At 42.9% G+C, this 25,360-nt stretch overlaps 1 protein-coding gene across 4 annotated transcripts in view; it reads right to left on the reverse strand.

Annotated features, from left to right (window-relative positions):
* Positions 1–1,561: 1,561 nt before the first annotated feature.
* The window catches only part of spred1 (sprouty related EVH1 domain containing 1), a 29,851-nt gene continuing 6,052 nt past the window's right edge, over positions 1,562–25,360 (reverse strand). For all 4 annotated transcript variants that reach the window (XM_081722097.1, XM_081722096.1, XM_081722099.1 and 1 more), the window contains 5 exons: positions 18,208–18,388; positions 12,835–13,003; positions 11,348–11,394; positions 5,532–5,687; positions 1,562–5,408 (listed from right to left, as the gene is read on the reverse strand). In XM_081722097.1, coding sequence (XP_081578223.1) covers positions 4,758–5,408; positions 5,532–5,687; positions 11,348–11,394; positions 12,835–13,003; positions 18,208–18,388 — 1,204 coding nt within the window. In that variant the 3' untranslated portion in view covers positions 1,562–4,757. The remainder of the gene's footprint in view (positions 5,409–5,531; positions 5,688–11,347; positions 11,395–12,834; positions 13,004–18,207; positions 18,389–25,360) is intronic.

The following is a 25,360-nucleotide window of genomic DNA, read 5'->3' on the forward strand; positions in this document are numbered from 1 at the left end:
CATCATGCAAGATGCAGACTAACTAGAGCAGGTTTTCACTATGTTAGCAATAATTACATGTTGTAGGGCAGAATGGTCACAGTCAGCAGCTGATAGCAAACCAAGTGATCTACAAATCTGGCCTATTCTTCAACAAATGTTAAATCCTGTTTTAAGTGTACACATGCAATCTCAGGATTTCTTACAATCATGTAGCAAATGGGTCTTTTTGAAGTGACAAATCTGAAGTTCCACTGTTTTGGTCTAAACAATGCAACATAAAAAACCCCCAAACAAATCCATGCATCAATGCATGAGATGAAAAATGCCATTCACAACACTGAGGAATGCTGATAGGGGCATATACTATGAGTTTTCATCTTACAAGTAAATTATCAAAATGATTAAAGGAAAACCTGTATTTTCCACTGGTAACTGAGTAGCTCACCTGCATCTGCTGTGTACTCTGGTGTATGGTTAAGTGCATCAGTCCCAATTTGAATCAAAGGGTGTAACCCTGGGACAACACAGGACATGTTGCCGAAATCTGTGGAGCCTGTCAAAAGACCCCACTTAATTAAAAAAAAAAAAAGAGGACAGCTCAGTTTTGGGTAATACACCAAAAATAAAGATTGTGATTCATAAAATACAGATATTCAATTTGTAAAAACAGTCTTCTCAAACAGCAAGACAAACAAAACCTTACCAGAAAAAGAGCTGTAGTCATGTTTGAACTCCATTCCTACAGATTTGCCATTATCTTCATAAAGTTTTCCCATAGTAGCATTATGAAGGATGTTGGAATAGTCTTTGTTTGTGAAGACTATTTCCACCTACATCAAGACCAAGTGACTATAAGAAAAAACAGTAACAATTTCAACAGAAATAGTCACACCAGTTTTTACTTTAATTCACTGATGTGAAATTCCCAATAAGCCTGAGGGTAACAGTGTGCTTTTTGCAGCATTCACATAACATTAAAAAGGTTTTACATGAGGTAGTATGCCATAAATTTTGAATGATCAGATTAATATAAATCCTATTCTGTACATATTACTGACCTATTTTGCTTCATGAGATTCCTTGACAACACTTAGTCTCCCAAGTAATTTCTTTCCCATTACTAGGAAATGCATCTCCTCACCTTAAAAACAGCTCCAATCCTGGTAGCCTAGGTTTCCATCAGTGTCCTGAGAATTCAGAGTTTGAATTCTGTTGAATTCAATTTTGAATTCACAGATGAACCCTAAAGCTGCCATTCTGGAACATCAGAGTACCAGTGTTGTATTCCACTTGGACACGAAGCACAAAAAGTCAATGTGGGGTTGTCCCAAACTGCTCTACATACATATTGATTAAAAATAGGAAGCACAACCAAATCAACTTATTAACACGGAAAAATAAGGTGCTGCTTCTGGTGGATGTGAATTCCTTTGTCCAGAAGGCTTAGTTGCTTGTAGTAAATATACTTGCTTAATTTCAATTATTTTAAGAATTATTAAAACATTGAGAAAAAATGTATTAATTTTTTTAACAAACAAAATTGCTTTCTATTACCCCCCCAAACACAAATGCACAAGTCTACATTAAAACTCACCTTTTATTATGGTAATGTTATTTTATATGTCAAATTACAAGTGTATGATGTAACATAAAAACAGTTACAAACATTTGTATGCATATTTACATTATATATTTATGAAACGTAACAAGCTACATCCGTATAAAGAAAATACAACTATGACGTGAGTTACTGAACTATAAATATTACATCATATACTTGGTATTTTCAAACCATGATACAAATACCTAGACATGTATAAACCAATACAACCATAGCAAGAGCTGTTAAGTTTTGGATGAAAATTATGATGGACGTGAGGCACTTCTTCGAGGTTGTCAGTGGGTGAAGCAAATGGCACTAAAACTTAGAGATGCAGATAAAGAAACAGGCAGTGTTCATAGTGGAATCATCAGAGTACCATTTATACTGCAATTACCATAACACAAATGTTTTCACAACTCAGAACTAATCACATGAGCTTTACACCAAGTGCCATATAAAGGAAAAGCCTAGCTACATATCAGTGCACCAAAGCATTGGAGAATTCCAAAGAAACCACTGAACTGCTGTGAAATTATCTGTTTTTTTTGTTGTTGTTGTTTTTTTTTATATCACACCGAAATGACATTTACATATGCATTTTTCTAAACTGCAAAGCATGTTAATCTTTTATGCATTCCAGAGTTATGCACAATGTCCAAAAATAAAAAAAAAAAGACTAGCAGCAAGTGGTAAAAACAGAACAGATAAATGCTAAGTTAATGGCAAAGTGGAAGGAAGGCAAGAAAGACAGCTTGCATAATAAATACAGCACATCACATGTGGTGGCACTGTGCTGGTTAATGCAGAATGAAACTAGGTCTTACAGAATTTGTCTATAATAGAACTGTATGAATGTAGCCTATCCTACAATTTGCTTCTCAGCCAGCAAGTTTTGTTAAGGTTTATCAAACCTTGGTTCAGCTTGCAATATAAAAAGTAATCCAATTACAATATGAGATTTATGAAATAAGTTTCAACAATTAAATTGGGTGTATTAAAAAACAAACAAAAATGAAACAACTGTGACCAATATACTAAAGAACTATGTTTTAACAGTCATCCGTAGCTGAATTTTATTCCTCTCAATGCAAAATTAGTGATTGTTTCTAGCAGCTTCATATGACAAAACATTTTAAAAGAGGAGTGCCACTACTGTACCGCATTCAGTTTCTAGCCTTTTTGCAATACAAAACTAGAGAGAACCTCTATTAAAAGCTCAATCATTTTCATCATGTACTCCCTCTACTTTCAATGTGAAATAATACTAAAAGGTGACCTATGTACATAATGCTGTCAATTCAAGCTATAATATATGCTGACAGCGGTGATAAATACAACTCTTAAAAATTTGAATGGGATTATTACTGTTGCTTAAATATAGTGTTACTTATTTACATATGCTTTTGAGTTTGGTAGCAAGATTAACATCTATATTAAAGTGTCATGTCACTGACTTGTATGAAGAGGTCTATGTTTCTCATGGAGATAGTTGCATAGAAAGTAAACTGTGTTGATGTAAAGAGCACAGAGAACTCAGAAAGACCTTTTTTGGAAAAACTGACACAGACCTCAAAACAATGGGGCATCTCTCCTGCTAACATTCATTTGGGTGATACTTAAAAACTTAGTTAGCTAGTGCTGCTTTTTTTATGTAGTGCTGCTGTTTCTTTTAACCCAAATGATAATTGCTTGCACGATTTCTGCAACAATGCCATGCGAATCCAACTGATAAATCTTTGACATGCATGCAGTTTATAATGTTGAGACTCACTTTTTTAAACCTCGTCGTGAATTGCAGAAATAATGAAAGGAAATGCCTTGGTGTGCATAAAGTTTCTGTGTGTTTAACTGCAGGTTTGTATGGGCTCTTCTTTGCACTGGCACCAAAAATTAAGTTATGTTGATAACCTCTTAAAACAATGACAGAAAAACACAGACTAGATACTATATGGAATACAAAAGGAACATCTGGAGATGGAGCTCTAACCAAAGCTTGGAAACGAGTGCTTTTATAAGGGTTAGGGTTTGTAGGAGTGAACTCAAATTTAGTTATCCTTAATACAACACAAGTGCCTTGCTCGGTCATGGAAACTAGACATGCTTTTAACAATCACAACAGTGCCTAAAAGTACCAAACAATTACTTGCTGGTTGAGCACAATTTCAGCTTCAGGACAATTAAGCTGAAAGGAACCCAGTTTCACTCTGGTAAACAGGAAATTATATTGAAAATGAGCATTCCTGGAATCATGACTAATCGGTTACACCATTGATGCTCATGTGGAAATAGAAGGAATGACTGGGGCTAGATGATACCATTTCACAGCTGTCCACTAACACTCTATGCTGGAATGCACTGATGTGGGCCACATCATTTAGGAAATTACACATGGATGTCTTTTAAACATTAGCACAATTCATAATAAAGGCTATATGTCAAACTACCATTTCAAAAGAAATGACATGACTGTCTTTTACAAAACAATGAAAAAGAAAGGAGGAAAACACACCCATCACAGTAAACAATCTGTACTCCTAAAACTTGTTCAAGGTGGTTTTTTGTTTATGTACCATTACAATTCATGAGGGTTACCTTTCATGGGAGAACACACATCTAGTGCACTTTTTTTGTCTAATAATTACACAGTCAGCGAATGTTTGAGTCAAAAGAAAAGGCCACTTTTACCCTACTGCAAATTCACAAAAAGCAAGAAAAATATCCCTTTTAGCATAACCATACAGCAGATCTTCTGTATGCACAATTGTTTTGTTCTGTTTGTTATACTTTTGATCTCTGTACAAAAGACAATTTTCCTTCACAAAGGTTACACATTATCTGTAATGAAAGTCTGATATGGTGACTTGCTTTTTTATGTTGAGTAATTTTTTCCCTCTTTTTTGGTCTTTTTTTTTGCATGTTTGTGAGTGTTTCGTGATCTCTCAGAGTTCATTTGTGTGAACGCCTTTCCTCGCATTGGGAGCTCTGTGGTGCGGCCCCCGAGAACCCGAGAGGCCCGGCGGCTCAGCCTATGCTGCTCTCAGCAAATCAAACCTCCGAAGCCTCCAGCGGCGCGGTGCCTCGCCCGTCTCGGGGCGGCTGGAAAAATAAAGACGATGCCGGCGGCGCTTCCTTCCCCACGTGGCCGTGAGGTGCTTTAGGCGTGGGTGGGGCCTCAGCCGGCAGCCTTGTGCTTGCCGCCACAGCAATGGCAGGCTTCGCCGCAGTGGTGACAGGCTCGCAGCGGCGGGTAGCAGCACATACACGGCGCCACCAGCGACAGGCCCAGCAGGGCCAGCCAGCGCAGACAGAACTGCTCCTCGCTGGCGTCACAGGAGCAGGGGTCCGAGAAGTCGCCCTCTGAGTCGGACATGCAGTGGTAGAGCATGCTCTCGGCGCACAGCATGCAGCTGACCTTGTAGATGCACTGTTTGATGGGGTCAGGTGCGTCCTGGCACTGACCCCGCCAGTTGTCCTCGTGGTTGAACATCTCACGGCAGTAGATGCAGCGTGAGCGTTCGCCGTCCTCCCGCCGCCGAGACTTCTTGGGCTTAAGCAGTGGCGACGGTTGCTGGGTCTTGATGGAGTCCTTGCCACCGGCGTGCGCCTCTGTCCCGTCTGGGAACAGATACTCAGCTTTCTTGCCGTCCAGCTTGGAGAAGGCGGCGGAGAAGTCACCGTCGTCCCGCTCGGTCTCCTGCTTCCACAGGACAGGATGTCGGTAGTCTTCATAGCCCCGGATGAGAACGTCCTTGCGGGGGTTTATGCGCACAATCTCCTCATCGTCCATGTGAAAGCTCACATGTCGCGCTGAGTTGAAAGAGCCCTGCGGAAGTGGGGAAGCACACAAAATGTTCAGAGCCCCGTGTGGGGCTTCACCACGTACCACGCCAGAGCCGTAATGGCAAATCAGGCATGAGGGAGAAGTGTTGGAGAGGTGGTGACCGACCTGGGGGGGCAGGTAGCGGCGATTGGGGATGGGGAACTCATCGAAAGGCTGGGCACGCACGTAACAGCCATGGAAAGGTTCAGTGGACACCACTCCGCCATGGGGTGAAAAAGGTTCTCTCATGGGCGTGCAGATGGAGGGTGGATCCTGGTTAACCTGACAAGGGAAGAAACAGAACAGCCCCTCAGTTATAATCTGCTTTCCTAGAGAGCATCAGAGTAAAATGTATACAATGTTACCATTATCCTACAAAAACGATAACATTACTATGCTTGAGAGTAGAGGCCAAAACTAAATTTTCGTGCTTTCTCTCTCCTTCCACCAGGTGGAGTCGAGTGTAAAGGAATAGTGCCAACATGGAAATGACTCAAACATCATTTGTCACTCATGTCATCCCTGCAAGCATTCCCAGGCACATTTTCATTGGTGCCGATTCTAGAAACACTGGCTTATCAAACACAGAGCTTCTTTTAATGGGCCACAGAGAAGAATTTGGAACCCTAACAGGAAGGTTTTCTTTCTTATCTTAAAATACCTTTTTTTTTTAAAGAACAAGATTTTGTTCTTTAAAGTTCAGAATGCATGGGTAAATTTATATATGTTACATTTAAACCCTTGTTATGCTGTGTAATTTTACATTTGGCAACGCTCACAAGACTGTCACTCAATATCCAGCAAACAGAAGAAAATGTTTCCGAGATGCAACATGTGGAATGAGTCAAGGATGCTGAAACACAGAACAGGCACAGAGCAGGGAGTGCCAGCAAGAATTTAGGCCTGATCACCTCGATGGCAGCATAGATGAAGGAAGCCTCTTTATATAAAAAAAAACTCCCACAGGTGGGCAGTTATACAAGGCTTGGAACTGTATAACTAAATTATATGCAACACTCTCCCTCTCTCCCCCTCACTCTGCTCCCCCTCCCTCCCTCCTCCTCACTCTACCATCCCCAGTCCCTCCCACCCCCTCCCTCCCTCTCCCACTCCCCCTCCCTCTCCCTCCCTCCCTCCCTCCCTCCCTCTCCCTCCCTCCCTCCCTCCCTCTCCCTCTCCCTCTCCCACTCCCTCTCCCTCCCTCCCTCCCTCCCTCCCTCTCCCACTCCCTCCCTCCCTCCCTCCCTCTCCCTCTCCCTCTCCCACTCCCTCCCTCCCTCTCCCTCTCCCACTCCCTCCCTCCCTCCCTCCCTCTCCCTCTCCCTCTCCCACTCCCTCCCTCCCCCTCCCTCCCTCCCTCCCCCTCCCTCTCCCTCTCCCACTCCCTCCCTCCCTCCCTCCCTCCCTCCCTCTCCCTCTCCCACTCCCTCCCTCCCTCCCTCCCTCTCCCTCTCCCACTCCCTCCCTCCCTCCCTCCCTCCCCCTCCCTCCCTCCCTCTCCCTCCCTCTCCCTCCCTCCCTCACCTTCACACATGTGGACACACAGCCACCCACCTGGGCAGGTGGGCAGTTATACAAGGCTTGGAACTGTATAACTAAATTATATGCAACACTCTCCCTCTCTCCCCCTCACTCTGCTCCCCCTCCCTCCCTCCTCCTCACTCTACCATCCCCAGTCCCTCCCACCCCCTCCCTCCCTCCCTCTCCCACTCCCCCCTCCCTCCCTCCCTCCCTCTCCCTCTCCCTCCCTCCCTCTCCCTCTCCCTCTCCCACTCTCTCCCACTCCCTCCCTCCCTCCCTCCCCCTCCCTCCCTCCCTCTCCCTCTCCCACTCCCTCCCTCCCTCCCTCCCTCTCCCTCTCCCTCTCCCACTCCCTCCCTCCCTCCCTCCCCCTCCCTCCCTCCCTCCCTCACCTTCACACGTGTGGACACACAGCCACCCACCTGCATGCCCACGTCCAGGATTTTCTCCCCTATGCATGTGGAGGAGGCAGCTGGAACCAGTTAATAAGTGTGTAGTGTAAAGGAGCCCAGGCCAGTGTTTGAGCGCTGGTAAATCAGTGCAGTGTGTAAAGGAATCCAGGCCAGTGTTTGAGCACTGGTTAATCAGTGCAGTGTGTAAAGGAATCCAGGCCAGTGTTTGAGCACTGGTTAATCAGTGCAGTGTGTAAAGGAGCCCAGGCCAGTGTTTGAGCGCTGGTAAATCAGTGCAGTGTGTAAAGGAATCCAGGCCAGTGTTTGAGCATTGGTTAATCAGTGCAGTGTGTAAAGGAATCCAGGCCAGTGTTTGAGCACTGGTAAATCAGTGCAGTGTGTAAAGGAGCCCAGGCCAGTGTTTGAGCACTGGTTAATCAGTGCAGTGTGTAAAGGAGCCCAGGCCAGTGTTTAAGCGCTGGTTAATCAATGCAGTGTGTAAAGGAGCCCAGGCCAGTGTTTGAGCGCTGGTAAATCTGTGCAGTGTGTAAAGGACCCCAGGCCAGTGTTTAAGCACTGGTTAATCGATGCAGTGTGTAAAGGAGCCCAGGCCAGTGTTTGAGCACTGGTAAATCAGTGCAGTGTGTAAAGGAGCCCAGGCCAGTGTTTGAGCGTTGGTTAATCAGTGCAGTGTGTAAAGGAGCCCAGGCCAGTGTTTGAGCGTTGGTTAATCAGTGCAGTGTGTAAAGGAGCCCAGGCCAGTGTTTGAGCGTTGGTTAATCAGTGCAGTGTGTAAAGGAGCCCAGGCCAGTGTTTGAGCGTTGGTTAATCAATGCAGTGTGTAAAGGAGCCCAGGCCAGTGTTTGAGCGCTGGTAAATCTGTGCAGTGTGTAAAGGACCCCAGGCCAGTGTTTAAGCACTGGTTAATCGATGCAGTGTGTAAAGGAGCCCAGGCCAGTGTTTGAGCACTGGTAAATCAGTGCAGTGTGTAAAGGAGCCCAGGCCAGTGTTTGAGCGTTGGTTAATCAGTGCAGTGTGTAAAGGAGCCCAGGCCAGTGTTTGAGCGCTGGTAAATCAGTGCAGTGTGTAAAGGAGCCCAGGCCAGTGTTTTACGGCACAGCACATATCTGGTTTGCTCTCAGCTGCTGCTACAATAATTACTGTCCTGTGGTTGCTAAGAGATGCTTCCTTTGACTTTTTTTTTTCTTTCCCTCTCCCTCTCTTTTTCTTCTTTTTCCCCCTGACGCACAAGTAAAAGAGGGTGCACACACACACACACACTCACACAAACACACTCACTCACTCACTCACTCACTCACTCACACACTCACACACTCACACACTCACACACACACACACACACACACACACACACACACACACACTCACACACGTTCAGACAGCATGAAGGCCAAAATGGGAGTGAAGAGAGAGATGGAGAGCAGAAAATGGTGCAGGCATGTGTATGTGTGAGCGAGCGAGTGCACAGGCAGCAGCTCGACTGCGGGAATGTCATAAACCAGTCCCAGCTGGAGAAACGTAGGCCAGAACTTAAAAAGCCAGATGACAGCTGTGTGTGTGTGTGTGTGTGTGTGTGTGTGTGCGTGCTTGCAGGCGAGTGTGTGTGTCGGGTGGGAGGAAGGGAGGAGAGTTAAGCAGTCGAAATGAGAACCAGACTCGGAGCTCCTTTTAAAGCCCTCACTGCAGAGCAGCCGGATCCCGAGCAAACGTAGGGGCAAATCTAGTTGTGATCTGCCCACCGAGGTCTGTGGGAGATAAGCACAGCAAAAGAGCCCCCTCTCTCTCACTCCTTACCTCCATCACTCTCTCTTTCTTTTCTTCTGCAGGACTCAAAACCTCTAACGAAAACCACATCCCTGCAGGCTGCCTTCCTCAGAAGGTCTCCATATTAATTTGGAAGGTGTTTATATGGGTCTGCTTATAAGCAGACTTATTATCAAACACAAAGTCACACAAAATATCGCCCACTCTTGAGGTCCCACCTATTCTTGAAACCATAAAACAGCTGGAGGGCTTTGCCTCAAAGTACATCTTTTAATAGTCTTGAAGTGAAAAAGTAAAGTATAGACCGATGAAAAATATTTAAATAATCATTCCCAGCTAAAATATCTGCTGCTCTACAAGAATATACTGACAATAATATTAGCAATTATAATATAAAGACAAATTGCCCCATTTAAATTTTTATAAAGAGAAAATTTACTCAATGACATTTGGCAAGAGCAAGATTATTGCCTCACCACAAGATGATTTTCCTGTACACAACTTCCTTACTTGAGGGAGGGAGAGGAGACTGCAAACAAATTCTTGGCTCAAGCTAACATGGCTGCAATCACACCAGGAAAGTGTACTCAATTCCCAGCAGCCAAATCTTAAAGCATTTCCATCAAAACAAGAGAGCAATTAATCTTATCTGTGCTCTCTGTATTCTGGAAGAGCATACCAAGTTTTGCAATTATTTCTCCTTAAGTAGCACATCAAACATTGAGACATGTTTTCAAAAGACTCTGAGGCAAACTAGAAATCAAGCAAGAAAAGGCAAGATCTGTTAAATATAGATAGAAAAAAAAATTTCAGTGAGAGACACATTACAGAAAAGCCACCCATTACAGAAAAGCCACCTGCTAGACCAGTAGGTTGGTGCTTTGATAAATGTGTAAGAAACACTAACCAAAGTGAACTTGTTTTGAATGTTTCCGTGTTGCTGTGGAGGCTGCGAGCTAGCCGCTCCACTGTGGAGTGTGAGTGACTAAGTGTTGTGCTGTGTCCTGTGTCTGTAACCCTAGCACTCGCCTAGCGAATCACCATGGCTACATCCTCAGTGGCTCACTGCATCCCTCCTCTCCTCCCCTGCCGCCTAGCAACAGCAGTGTCATTGGACCTGAAGCGTCACCAAGCTCAGGTACTCAGAGCAGGATTCACACGGTTCAGGTCTTTTCTCTATGAATGGATCTGATTTCCTGAATGGTGAATGATGGTGACACAGCAAATTGCCAAAATGTGCAAACACACTTGTAGAATGTTCAAAATCGCTAACAGATCAAATAAAATATTAAAATCCAAATCCTAAAATTGTAAATTTCCTTACTGTGTTTTAAAGAGATGCTGGAAAGCTTGTGGTTCATTCCAGAACTCTGCTCTGCACTGCTTCAAGCATAACTGCCTGTGGCAACAAATCTGTGATTAAGTTGCAAAGTATACATTGCCAATAGGGTTTTGAAAAAGATGAAGTCTCACCTTTAGCGAACTCTGAGCACAGAAAAAGATCACTCCTACAGGGCTGACTGCACTCTATTGGAGAACGTTTTGTAACAGCTGTTCAGTTTTAAGCATAGACAGTATTCTCTGATCATTTAAACAGCAAAGATCCACCATTTAAATACTTCTCTTAAAAGACTTTTTAAAGGATCCTCTCTTTCCATAACAAAACTCCACTAAACACATTCACTTTTTCTAACGGTTTAACCACAAAATGTGGAAAAAGTGAAACTTGAAAAAACAAATACATCAGTTTGTTAATCATCATTTGTTTCTTCAAGTGTATAAAATTACACAACTAACATTTCACTCTTCAGGACCAGCAAACTGAGCACTCATACGGTCAGAAGGAGCCAAAGATAACAGCTGTGCAGACCCAAAAGAAGCAAAATGGTTTTCTCCAACATGACACTCTGAGCTAGAGCCCCCATCTAGTCTATGAGGAAAGAAGGCACTAGAGAGAGCCGATTATGTCCACTTGGAGAGATCTCGTCACCACGCATTTGTGAAACTGAGTCACAGATCTGTTGACTGCTACAAGCTTCTGCCACACCAGGTGCCTGCTTTTCATTTCACGCAACATTTGCTAACGGAGGATGCTGTGTTCTTGATCAGACACTGGCCATGCCGAACGGACGCCAGATGGCACAGGGGCGTCAGGTGCTTGCCCTCCGCCATGTCTGAAATGCCCGCTCAGGTTACTTGGAAACGGCTACTGGGCAGGGTCTTTCTTTGGGTGTTGCCACTCACCTGCAGCCCATCTTCAGCCATGTCAGAGTCCCCGTACACCGGACAGCCTTCAGAGGAAGAGAAGAGTGGATAAAGTGAGTTCAGTACTCGGGCCTGGCAGGTCACTCCAATCCTGGACTAGACTGACATGGCTGAGCCCAGAGGAACACACTGCCAGCAGTTCCACAAGCAATTCCAAACATCAAACATTTTCAAAAGGACATGTTATACAGGTTTAATAGGAGTAGGGCAACTCTAAACACTCACATCATTCACATGCTAACATCTGAAATGACTATGTCCTATTAAAAGAGACAATGTCTTGGGGGGAAAAAAACCAAATGGCCAGACAGCACAGTAACGAAGGTGAGAAAGGGTTGGGGGCTCGTGCAGCTGTGGGGAAAGAACAGAGACTGTTGCAGGTGCGAGAAGTTAGAACAAATGTTTCTCTCCCTACTTAACCAGTTCTGAGAGGAGCACTCAAAACCTGCATTGTGATTGTCAGACAAAGGGAGACCAGCGGGTGGGGGGGGGGGAGAGAGAGAGAGAGAGAGAGAGAGAGAGAGAGAGAGACGAAGAGAACGCAGCAGAGATCAGAATGGCTTTGAGCTTCCTACAGCTCAGCTCTGCCAGTGCCAGGCCAGAGTGCTGGATGAGCCATGTGCCCAGTTGCCATAGCAACAGAGCCCTGCATAGCCGACACACTGCGGTCCGGGCAGTGGAGCGATGCAGCAGGAATACAGAGGAACCTGTGCGAGGCGTTACGTAACGTGCCTGTGCACTACATCACAACAGTGGCCCGCCCCATCTGCTGAGTGTGCTCCGCTCCTGCTCATCTAGAATGTTCCACCTGAACTGGAGAGTGGTGCAGTTACTTACAAACACATGCCTTGAGCGGCAGTAATTAGTGTTCAGCTGATATGACAAGCCACTGTGCACTGGGCTTGGTGTGCTGGACACAGCTGTGTACAAGTGCAGGGTTCTGAAGGTTATGAAGCCTGGGCATCTTTCAGGCCCACTGAAGCCCTGGGTCAGCAGAGCTCTACAGCCCAGATGAAGAGGCCAGCATATAGTTCTGGGACACAGGGTCTGGAGTAATCTGCCTGCTCTGCATACTGCCTCTGATATTTGGTCCAAAATTCTCCTCCAGTCCAGCTCATGTTGCTCTCTCTCTGCTGTTCTGCCTGTACTTTAGGTGATTATATCAAACTAATCTAAAATAAAGCTCACAAGCTCACCACTTCAATCGGATAAACACTGGTTTGTAATACCTACTTGATCTCATTAACTCTGGCAAGCTAGAATTTTTTTTTTACATGGGCCCAATAGGCACACAGAAGCAGAGACAGAGAAACAAAGCTTTGGTTACTGTTAACAGACCTATGTCTCACTCTAGCTATTTTATTCAAATGTAGAGAGAAGTCTGAGAGAGCATTAGAGACAAGGTTGGAGAAGACCGAGAGTGCTTCAGGGAAGCCTGGCAGAGCGGTAGTGATGGCACATCCCACCTTGCTTTATGTCCTCCATGGCACGCCGTACCCCGCGGTCGAAGGCCCGGGCATCGGCCGGACTCTGGAACGTAAGCCCAAACTTCTTGTTGTCGATCCTCCAGTGGTGGAAGATGGGGTTGACTTTGTTATAGACCAGGTCCTTCTTTATGTTACATTCCAGCACAACCTGACAGGAATAAAAACAGTCAGAATGAGAAACTCCAAAGGGAATTAAATGAACACCAGCAAAAAACCTGTGCTTTCCTTAGGGTTGAAAATACAAACTGTTATAAGGAGTCATGTTAGTATTGTGTGAGGTGAGTGTGAGGATGGAAGTCACATATTTGTCCATCATTATATTTATTTAGGAAATATGCATTTTCTCTAGGCCTACATCTGGTGTATGCTCTTTGTCCCCAAGACAGAACTCATTCAGTCATGGAGAAGTGAGAGTGCTTAAAAGAAGTGCTTAAAAGAGCATTAATAATAAGGTCCTTTCACTGAGCTCCTGGCTTTCCTGTGAGCAGATGAAATGAAATGAGAGATACCCATTAGTCCCAAGGGTTTGAGTGCAAGAGGTGAGAAGGAAGGAGAGAGAGACAGAGAGAGGGGAAGGGACAGAGACATTGAGAAAACAAAACAAAAAAGTATAGAAGAATAGTACAGAGAGCATGGGGAATACATGACTCATAAATGGTCCTTTATACATGCAGCAAACAAACATAGTCCTAACTTACCTACCTCATAGTTTTCATCTTCACTGGCCGCTAAATGTTGCATTTCTCTATACTATAGGCTTACAATTGATGTCATGCTTGATATGTGTGGTGTGTTTCTGAACAGCAGGCAATAGAGCGTTTGCCCAGTCTCACAGCAGGACCAGGGGCTGAGACTATCAGAGCTGAGACTGAGTAGAGCTGCAGGGAGTCGGGTGACTGCAAACCAAGCAGAGTAAGCATGACCCTTATATGAGAGGTCACCATTCACCAGCCCATTCCTGCAGGAGTGGGACGGAATGGTGGGGCAGGGTGGGGTGCGGCGTGGGAGGAGCATAAAGGTGAGCGAAATGAGGATAAGCAAACAGTGGGGGAGGACACAAACATGGGAAGGCAGGCAGGAGAGCACGACATGAACCAAAGGCAAAGAGAGAGATGAAAGGAAGAGGAGCTTGGACAGAGACATGAATGGAATATTCCGGGTGGTGTGTGGCGTTCTCATGGTGGACCCAGTGCTGATTTGTGGCATGGGGGTGGGGGTTATCTGAGGATAGTCAGAGAAATAGAGAGGGAAAGAGACAGAGAGGGGAAAGAGAGAAAGAAAGGGAGACAGAGAACGAGAGAGAGTTTTGCTATCAGGGCTGGCTTTTTCTTCAGTAGTGTGTGTGCCAAAATATTAGAGATAAGATTATATTATTAGAAAATTATGTTATAAAAGAAAAATGACATTTTCAGAGAACAATGGTGCTCTGAGCATAGAGCTAATAAACTTAAATTGCTCATATATATATATATATATATATATATATATATATATATATATATATATATATATATATATATATATATAACACATTGAGAGGACAACAGTGCTTTAATAAACTTAAATTTCTCAAAAAAAAACCCTTTCATTCAAAACTTGAAAACCTGCTCTGCAATGTTATTTCCATTCAAAACTCATACATGCAAAACACTTGGGCTCCATTCAAAACTTGAAAACTTACTCAGCAATGCTCTCTGCACTTGAAACTCTTGCATGTTGGCAAACTATGATTGCGTTCAGTTCAACAAATCTCTCTCATTTTACATATGCCTGATATAAAATACTGCAATGTTTGTGCCAAAACTCCAGCCAGTCACATGTGTTGTGGGGGTTCTTATTACTGAACCAATCATGACAGTTTTTTAAATGTTTGTTGCCTTGGTAGAGAGTTTATATGCTTGTAATCTTTTTGACATTTGCTAGCTAGCTAGCTATATGGCTATGTATTGAGGTGCTCGGGGGGGGGGGATTTAGATTCGTTGTGCATGGCACAAATATTTATTCAGCATAGGTAATAACCATGTTAATAGGCAATATTTTCTTGGAGACACTTACACCGAGTTTTAATGTCAATGGCTTTTAACTGAATTGTAGGATGCCACAGAAGTTTCTAGTTGGGGACAGAGGAATCCACGTATTATGCACTTTTTTGGAGGTGACACAAGAACATAAATCGAATAGCCCCCCCATCTCAGTAATTTATGCCAAAAATCTCTTATCCCATAAGAATCAGTCATAAATTTTACAGACGGCCTGAAGTAAAATTACATTACTCCGCCACCCCAGCTAAAGTGAATCCCGTGTAAATATGGATTAAGAGAGGAGTTGATTCTCATAGCTGTGTTGAACGCTGGAGAAAAAATATGAATGTGTGCAGACCTTAGACATCTCGGAAGCAGCAAAGCTTGTAGGGTGTGCTTGTTTACTATAAATAAAACTACACTTCTTTTTAGACATAATCATAATCCTTCTCATTGTTCCTGTGCATGATCATCATATATATTGGTTAACACTATCAAGCACATCTTTATGAATGTTATAAATATAAGGGGAAAATCTCTTTGCTGCCAATTTTTTAAGCATCAGTCCATTTGGATAAGAAGTATAGGCATACTCTTAAAAAAAAACAAAAAACAAAAAACATTATGAGTAGGGGCCAAGTTAATCAATATCAATACTCAATATCCTGGACACCCTTGGATTAGATTAAGAAAACACACTTAAATAATTTGCATGATGACTTAATTAAAAACTCTCTTTACTGAAAGCCCATAGAACCACACTGAAACTTTCTTATTTAAGACCCATTAATAGAAGAAACAATGGATTGGAAAAGATGATCTTGCTTGGAACAGTTGAAAGTAATCCAGGAAGATCAGAAGAACCATTACAAAGACATTAAAACACCATCCATATGGTCACCAGAGTATTGATGTGACAGCACTTAATAAATAATGCTTTTTTCATATTTTAATGTAGAAGCAGAAACAGTAGAAATAGACTCATGTACATCCAAAGAGATGTTGTGACCAAATGTCTCCGATTCAGCCAGTGGATTAATGTACTCTAAAGTACAGCAAGTTGGTCCTGGGACAGAGGGCAGGGAATGCTGGGAACAACCACTCCTTCCTCCACATTTGCTGGGCCTTCTGACTCCATGTCAGCTTGCTGAAACTATAACGATATATTGAGGACAAAGCAAACAGCAATCAATGCACACAAAACGTTTACGTAACTATTTATCTCTTTTTAAAACTGTAAATTGGTATAGAGCAATAAAATTATAAAACGTCAAGAGTTGGGATCATCATACACGCAAGACAAGTTACACAGCATTTGAATTCATGCAGAAAACTAGCCGGTCATTGTGTATAATTTGTAGCATCTTCAAAAGAAAATGCTAAAACATTATTATATGTAGCATATCTAGCTACAGTTGCTGGAATTTCGAGTTCAGGCAGAAAACCATCAAGACTTAATAACCAGCCTTAACAAGCCTTAATGACCAGCCTCATTAAGCTTTAATAACTACCCAGCTCTTGCTCCTGGTGACGCTCTACATCGATTTTCAAGGCACAGAAATCACTAGTTGTGACTAGTAACCAGCTAATCTAGCTACATTATTATAGCCAATTAGCTAGCAAGATGATGAAACTAGGTTATCAACAATTAAACAGCAATATGGTCACATTATTTCTTTAGCTAACTGGCTATATTAATGTAGCTAGCTAGATGTGATGGGTAAATCACAAGCAAGTCACTAATTTACCTGCTGTGTCCTCTCCTTCCTGACAAAGAATGCAAAGCACCAGGGAGACAATTGTTTGCTCGTGTATTTCCATCAGTCATCACTCATTGTATTAGTAAACCAATGTGCAATTGATTGACATGAAATATATTGATTGGCTTGAGTTTTGGCACAAACAGCATTTTGAGAGATTTGTGGAATTGAGCTAAACATAACTCGTGGGCATGTAAGTGTTTCAAATGTAGAATGGTTAGCAAGTTTTCAAGTTCTTAATGTAGCATGTGTTTTGCATGTGTGAGTTTTGAATGCAAATAGCATTATGGAGCATGTTTTGAATGAAAGCAGTGCTTTTATGAGCAATTAAAGTTTATTAGCGCACCGTTGTCCTCTCAAAGTGCAATATTCCTTTACAAAACATCATCTTCTCGCAAACATTTTGGCACAAAGGGGTGGCGCCTCTGCCCCACCTTGCCTGCCTTCGGAGTGGGAAGTGTGCAGCCGAAGCCCCATCTTCCTCAGCAGGCCAGCGCAACCTCCCTTTGTCTACAAAAACAGCAGCCACCCTAACCACTACAGAGCCACATATGCTTCCATTACCAGTCAAAAGCTGCACCGATTAAATTATTCCTACCTGGTAATAGCTAGGATCGCAGCCTGAGAACCACCCACCTCTACCCCTGCTTTACGAATGGCAGTGTAATTGGGAGGCAGATGAAAGGCCGTCCGTAACGTGCTTGAGGAGAACGAGAACACAGGCGCACTGGTGGACTATATCCAGCCTGTGCTGACTCATCAGAACACTGTGTGCTGCATGGCTACGCCTGTAGGCAGATCCCCTCCAACACCAGTCACTGCCATCTCTCTCACGCTCTCTGGTCTTCCTGTTCTTCTCCTGCCCACCTACAGGCTCTCACTACACTGCGGACCCAATTCAGCTTCAGTCTTTAGAGAACATAGTTAAAACACCTCTAATTAACAGGCAGCTAATGGCCAAATTACTAATGGGCTTTGAAGTAGAATCATTTAACCACAGTACATAGTACGTTTCCCCTATTATATATTTAACTGTCTGAGCAGATGAGCAGAGACACTGCTGGTGTTATTAATGTCATCAATGACAAATGATTTTCTTTAATGATTGGAAGATGCACGTGAAGACTTTAATAACATGCACATGGGCTCGGATGCTGTGACTCTACAGTTTTTTGACAATAGGGGAAAAAAAAGTCCCAGAAATGCAGACAATAATTCTTCTCTCGACTGATAACTGTTCAAATGTTCAAATGTCCTGATCTTCATTAAGACTTTTTAGGTTCATATATAAAGATAAGGGTTTGAACTCTTCAATCTGTTCTGCGATTGGCTAAGCACACTGAACTCCCCCAATCTCTTCCTGCGAACGCTTTGTCTCCGTTACTGAGGACGTCACTGTGCATCATGCAGAGAGCTACTATTTTCAGCTACCTGCACTGTGGCCCATTGCCAAGCAGCCACTTCCTGTGACGATGACCTCGCAAGTCCTTGCAAAAGACCGGAAGGCCATATCTTGCTGGGGCAGGGGCGGGGTTGGGAGTTGTTGGGGGCTCCGAGGAATGGGCTCTTACCAATTTGTCTTTGAGCCGCTCCCCCTGGATGAGGTAATCGGTGGCAGCGGGGCTGTCGGCGTCCGGGCGGCTGACTCTGTGGACTGACACGCAGCTGAGGCCTCCACCTCCCAGGGGCAACCACCCGCCGCTGGAGTCATCGCGAGTCATGACCACTGCTCGCACACGCGCATAACTGTCACTGTGGAGGCAAAGACATGCGGGAACACAGGGGCATCAGGGGCCGCAGCACCGACACAGAGGAACGGTGAGATGTGACACGAGCTTCGTGAGTGCTATGAAACACAAAGGACGAGTATGCAACAAGCCTTCAGAAAGAAGCTCTATCACAAGTGTGATCAAATCAGGCACAGACCACATGAAATGAACACAAATAAATTAGTCCCTCTTTAATGAATAGAGAAAAAGAACTCTATTTTAACCATTTTTTAAATACAACCTGTCCACACTCCACAATGCTAGATACATGTAAGAGGATTTTAAAGTTAGCTAATAATTAATAGTTTGAGCTATATATGGTGATGCATATAAAAAGACCTGACCAATCAAATCTGTTTCATATGGTGTACTGTGAGGCAAGAGAAGCCAGTGAACCTTTCGCCAAGGAGCAGTGTGTGACGTGGCCAGCCTCATGGGGCCCTTGACCTTTCACCTCCTGCAGGTTGTAAGAAGCCACTGTTACTCTGCTATCTACAGCTTCTTCTATCAGATAACATTACATCATAGTGAGTGCAGAAATGACAAAGGTCATTGTTTTACACACGTGGCTCGTCATGGATCCTGGTAACATATTAAAAGGACAACAGCACCATTTTAAAAATGGTCCTCTCAGGCCTGTGACTTGAGGCTTTTTAACAGGGACTTTCCTGAAGTGGATCACCTCTGTAAATGCAGGCAAGACCTTTATTCATTTCCAAAACAAAACACGAAATTTGTTTTTGGGGAAAAAAAAAATTTAATTCTCATGCAATTTGAGAATGAGTCCTAAACTCAATCCTGTCAGTTCCATTATGTAGTTTTGCACAATTTTCCAGTTTCCTGTTAATTAAGAAGATAAGAAAAATGATGAAACTAAGATGCACACTAATGAAATAACATAATTAAAAGTTAACCTTTTAAAGGATACCTTATGTCACTACAACCAGAAGGCAATTATATAACCAACTACCATCATAAAAAAGAGGTAAAAATAAGTGGTATGATTAAAAAAAGCACAATATGAGAAGTGGAAATTGGTAAATATGGGAGGCTTGGCTGACAGGTGCTGAAACACCTAGATGAGTTTAAAAATCTTTCTATCTATTTGAACTCTTTTCAAATCCCTGACATGCCACTTGTGCACACAATGAATCGAAATATATTCCATAAAAATATACACTACTATTGTCTTTTAAAGCACTTCAAAAAAGAAATCAAGCTCTAGAGAACAAAGAGCAGTAGAGAGACTTGTAATGGGAAGCACTGCACTTCCTTTAAAAAAGGAAGTGTTTAAAAAAAAAAGAAAGAAAAAAAAAAGAAAAAAAAAAAAAAGTGTGACCTCCCTACTACCCAACTATCACCACCACTCCACCTTCACTCCACTCCACTTCACTCTACACAAATGCACAAGCACACACTAATCACCCTCTCTCTCTCGCACGCACACACACACAGTCTCACAAACACACCCACACACACAGTCACACCCACAGTCTCGCACAGTCTCACATTCACACCGTCAGCAGTAAAGTCAGAATCAGACCCACACATTAATGAGCACAGAGGCAAAGGTTGGGTTCTCTGCCCCCTCACAGAGAGAGCAGAGTTGAGACGGAAGCAGATCAGCTAAGAGCCCAAATCAGTCTGCTGGATGACTGATTTCCTTTCCGGGGAAAAAAAAAACCCTGGAGGACAAAAGCATGAGCTGGAGTTTGGGCTTCAGAGAAGTCTTACTGAGCTCATGACGGGCTTGCTCCAGACTGAGTTAATAGGGTCACATACTCAAATCATCTGAGTGATGAAGAAAGAAGACTCTCTGATTTTTCAGGCACAATGCACACTGTCCTTTAGGAACCATAAAACAGGCTGAATTCTAAATAAACAGCACAAAAAAAGGAAGATGGAAATGGAAATAAAAATTAGTAAACCGGCTGAACTGGAATTATGGGAAATGCAGTGAAAATACAGGCATTATGAGGAATCAAAAAAAAGGTCAGAATTTGAAGTTTCATTAATTGCAACTTTTGGTGTGTGTGTGTGTGTGTGTGTGTGTGTGTGTGTGTGTGTGTGTGTGTGTGTGTGTGTGTGTGTGTGTGTGTGTGTGTGTGTGTGTGAGTGAGTGAGTGAGTGAGTGAGAGTGAGAGAGAAATCCACTGTGATCAACAGGAATGCACAGCTTTGGCAAGGCTCAAGTTCATCTTAGAAACCCTGAACACACCAGCAATTTCAACCCGCAGCCGTTTGTGGATGCTCCAACCATTGCCTGACTGAAGAACTTGTTCCGGTAATACCGATATCCATAATTTCCACTAATAATACAGGAAATGAAATGACAAACACAACACGGTGATCTTAGGGTTACTGCAGTCAGAGAGTGGTTGGTCTGGGACTTCACAACCATGTGCTAAATCAAGCAGCCTAGGAGGCGCTATGTGAAGAAGTGTGTGAGAGACACCCTCCCTCCAAGGCCCCAAACAGGAGGCTGGGGGATCCAGGGGCAGCCATTTCCTGCACTGACAAATGGGGAGGTGGAGAGTGGTAGGATGTGGCCTGAGACCTGGGTTCCTGCCAAGCCAACACCAAACCCCCTCCCCAACCACCACCACCACCGGCCCCGCCTCCCTCCAACTCCCCCTAAATTCACACAATGGCCGGTTCTCTGCTGAAATTTCACGTTATTGGATAGCAGGGCCGGATTTTTGTGCTCTCACAATGTCCAGGCAGTGGAGCATGCTGCAGGGGAGACACGCTCTGCAAGCAAAAGCTGGAAAAGCTCCTCTGTTCATTAGCATCAGAAAGGGAAAAATGTCACCCCTCTTTCCTGTGCTGAACCAAAGGAGGCCTGTTAGGTTCCGCTGGCCTGCTTCCTTCGCTGGGGGAAAAAAAAAGAAAAAAAGAAGAAGAGTGGAGAAGAACTGGCTGAATAATTTGCCCTCAGAGTAAATAAATGATATTTCAAACTCAGACAATCGTGATTTGGAAGACCAAAAGAAACCATATCCTATCTTGGTGACAACATCTTACTGACCTGTTAAATAATGATATAAACATTCTGAAGAACAAATCTGTATGCTGAGATGCAAATTAGAGACTTGGCAATAAATGGAGTATTATTGCAAGTACTTCCGCAAATGTAAACTTTTACATGTCAAAACTACACAGTTGGTAACTTAGAAGACATCACTGAAAGCTTTCCTCACTCCTATTCAGAGTGAGGAAGAGGAAGGTTCTCAGTAGAGGGGTCAAGCTCCACAAGGCCTGTGGAAATGCAGACTTTGTTAAGTGCTCTTCAAAAGACACCTCTCAGTGAAGCCAATATGTGGATGTTTGTGGATCATTTAACTAACTATACTGCTTACTTACCATAGATTACCATGTCAAGACACTGAGGTCCATCTAGTCCTGCCAATGGTTCCCCTTTCCTACTATAGTAGAAATAGTGCAAACAAATACTATAACACAATGGTTAAAGGACTAGCTACTATACCAAGCCAAGAATTAATTTATTACAGCAAGAGATTTGAGAGAGACCTGAGGGAACAGCCTCCAAGATGCAACACTAAATAAGAGGAGAGTTAGGTAGTACCTGACTAGTTACATTTACTTGTATATGTGGTTAATTATATACATAAATCTGTATTTTGCTCAGTTTTGGTTATTAATTCCTTGTTGTATGTAATTTATTTTAGACCAAAAGTACCTCAAAAGAGTAGAACAGCCCTGAAAAGAGTAATACTCAAATTGTTTTATTGACTACTAGTATATCTATTTGGATCAATATTGGATTTAATCAAAGATAAGCTTTTAAAAAAGTATTGTTAATCCAATGTATGGCCTGTAAATGTATTTATGTGTAATTTGAGAACTGTTCTCAGAGCATTGTAAGACTGGAAAATTTATGAATGAAACAAATGTGGTTAAACATGTACACACATTAAGCAGGTACTTTAACCAAAAAGCAATATCACACCAACAATAATTCTGAAGGAAGGGCCTTGCTTATGACTGCTTTGATTACCATTATAGGACATCATTATATAACATATGGCCCCACTACCACCCTGTTGAAGTCACTGAAGTCTGGACCTCAGTATTTTTTCAGAGGTGTATATAATAAAAGATGTGAAATAATTGCCTAAAAATAACTCCCTTTGCTGCTGCAAAGACAACACCAAGATAACAAACTTTCTCATCTGATCACCGGCATCATTTCTGTACTGTGAGGAGTAAAAGATCTTGTCATTACTACAAAATGTTTACTCAACACTGCAGTTCTGATTGTTTCAACAAACTGTACAGGCAACTCAATCCACCAAAGAGTGATACAGGTAACTAGAATTTTATTAGTGGACTGCTTAGTTCAGTGCCATTCACCCTAGATGTCGGCTGTGCCCAAAGTGCTAGCCAGCTATCATGATGTTTCTTGTTAATGAATTAACTAGCTAGCTTCCAGTGGGTGGATGGATTAACAGTCTGATAGTTATCCGATGTCAAAATGAACTTTTCTCTTGAAAGTATTTTCTTTCATTTCTATTTGTGCAAAGCGTTGACATGCATGCTAAAATGAGAGACCCCTATTTTTTTTTTTTTTCGTTGCAAGATTATCCTAGCAGAGGCAAATAACATTTGCACGAGTTGGCACATAAGGATTGCGTGGCATTTGATAGAAAGGTAACATCAATGCTAAATAATCATTGAAACATTCCTTATTTATGGCCATGTTTGGAATGTAAGATTGCATATTGTCAATCAACACTCATACAGAATAATTCATGTAATTTCATAAACTACATATACATGGTTGAAGGCCAACAAACACTGACCTCTCTTGACTGGATGATTAGATATCAGTGGTCTCTATGCTCCTGAACCCCCATAGAAAGCTCAGTTTTTGGGCTTCTGTGTGTCTAAAAGCCTGTGTATGGCCAGGCCACCACTGCCACAAAACCAATGAAAAGCTAAAACAATCTTTTCTTACTGGCCATTTTCAGGTATGCACACATTGCAAGAAAATCACCAAGAATCATCTTTATGTATTATAAATTATGCTAACTTGCCCTGCATATCTGTGATTCTTTAATTTATCCTTTTTGCAATTATTGACACCATGCTTCTAAACATATGTGAACCCATGTGCATATATGTCCTATTGGCTATGGAGTCTACACATGGTTTAGCTGGACACAAATGGTCGGTATATTTACTAATGCCTGTTCTCAATTACTACTGACAAGCCATATATAAACGGTATACGCAAACACATAAAAAACTAATTCTGACAAGTTTTTTTTTTTAAATGACAGAGGAATTATATTACCTAATGAGTTTAACAAACCAGAGCTTCAATTTAAATAGTATCTATAGTGTTCTAAGAAGAAAGCAAGGCTATATTATTTAGCCTGAAGCCTGGACACATGGGAAAAGAGGAAACGCCACGAGCTCACCTTGAATTGCTAAAGTTTGGAACTGAGTAAATCAGCCCTATGATGTAATATAAGTGCATTAAGAGATTGAAAAAATGCGTACAAGTGAGTTCCATGATTTACACCAACACGTCCCATTTGATGCTGTAATAAATCCCAAACAGGACTACCAAAAGGAGTGAAGAACCCAGCCCAGTGCTCAGGGTATGGCGCCATCCACTTTTTGTCTCACAGCAAAATGAACCCATCCTTTTGGAAAGCAACCTCAGTGTCAGCCTTCTGGTGCTCAGCGCCGCGGCAACATGAGAAATCAAGTCCTCCCGTCTGTGCACCAAAAGCAGAGAACTATTCTCAAGCATCAATCAAGCCACATATTGAGATGATCTTAATTTAAACCGCAAGCATTTGGAAAATTAAAACCTTGCACTACGCTTGCAGAAAAAGCAGAACCGCAAATCTGGAGTGCGGCAGTGCGCCCGGGAGCTTTGATGTTGGAGGGCTCTCTTGGGATGCTGCTCTACCCGTCAGGGCAAATCGGCAAAATGAGCCACCATAATAGGAGGAGAACTACCATCACAGGAGAACCATCTGACAGGGGAACCACCTGGACAGGGGAATCACAGGGGCAGGCCCACCTGCCACGAGGCAAAGGGTTAAAGAATACAAATGTGCCTCCCCTTTTGTCTCTTCTCCAGGGTTGTTTCATCAGTATGACTCAGTGAACTCTGCTCTTTATTTTCTTACTTATGTCAGTAATTCAACAGCTCCTTCACGGTCACTTCCTGCCTGAACCAGGCCTGTAGAATGCATAAGGCAGTCAGGCCCAACTGCAGCTGCTGAGACTTAGTACAGTGCCTCCATGCTCTAGCAAGCACACCTCTGTTCGCCATGTTTCTGCAAGGTACTGTGAATTCAGGCTCGAACAAGGTTGAAATTGGAGCGATTCAGCATGTCAAATCACAGGACCTCTCGAAACCTGGCAAGCTCACTGATGAGAAGTCATTCTTCCAGGGAACCTGACTCACTACTAAATCTGTTCTGGGGGCTGCTCTCATTTTAATATGCAGGCTTGACTGGTGGTAGGTCTCCATCAGAGAGATTTACATTACAGTTTCAGTATGTCCATGTTATCATGCTATTCATTCATTGAACAATTCATTATAAGCACAAATGCATTTGTATGCTGAACTTGTTTCAGCCACTGTAAGCATCATATATGCAGTTTATTCTGGAAGAAATAAATGTAAAATAAGAGCAGTTGATCCTTAATTATAGTATGTCATTTTTTTCTTATCATGTAAAGTTTTAAATAACAGCTGCTACTGGTTCTTGGGTCTCCACTGTGTATGCAAGACAATATTCTCTTGGAAACCATGTACATATACAAAAATCTCCTTTTTGCAGACACCTAACCACATCCACTCACTACACACACACAGGGAGGCACGGACATTTTATCCTTCTTGCTTTCAAAGAGTGTAGAGACTGAATCAAAAGCACAAGGTTTTGGATTTACATCTGTAACCTGTTAC

The sequence above is a fragment of the Electrophorus electricus genome, chromosome 10, assembly GCF_041902795.1.
Source record: "Electrophorus electricus isolate QZ-2024a chromosome 10, ASM4190279v1, whole genome shotgun sequence".
Taxonomy (NCBI): domain Eukaryota; kingdom Metazoa; phylum Chordata; class Actinopteri; order Gymnotiformes; family Gymnotidae; genus Electrophorus; species Electrophorus electricus.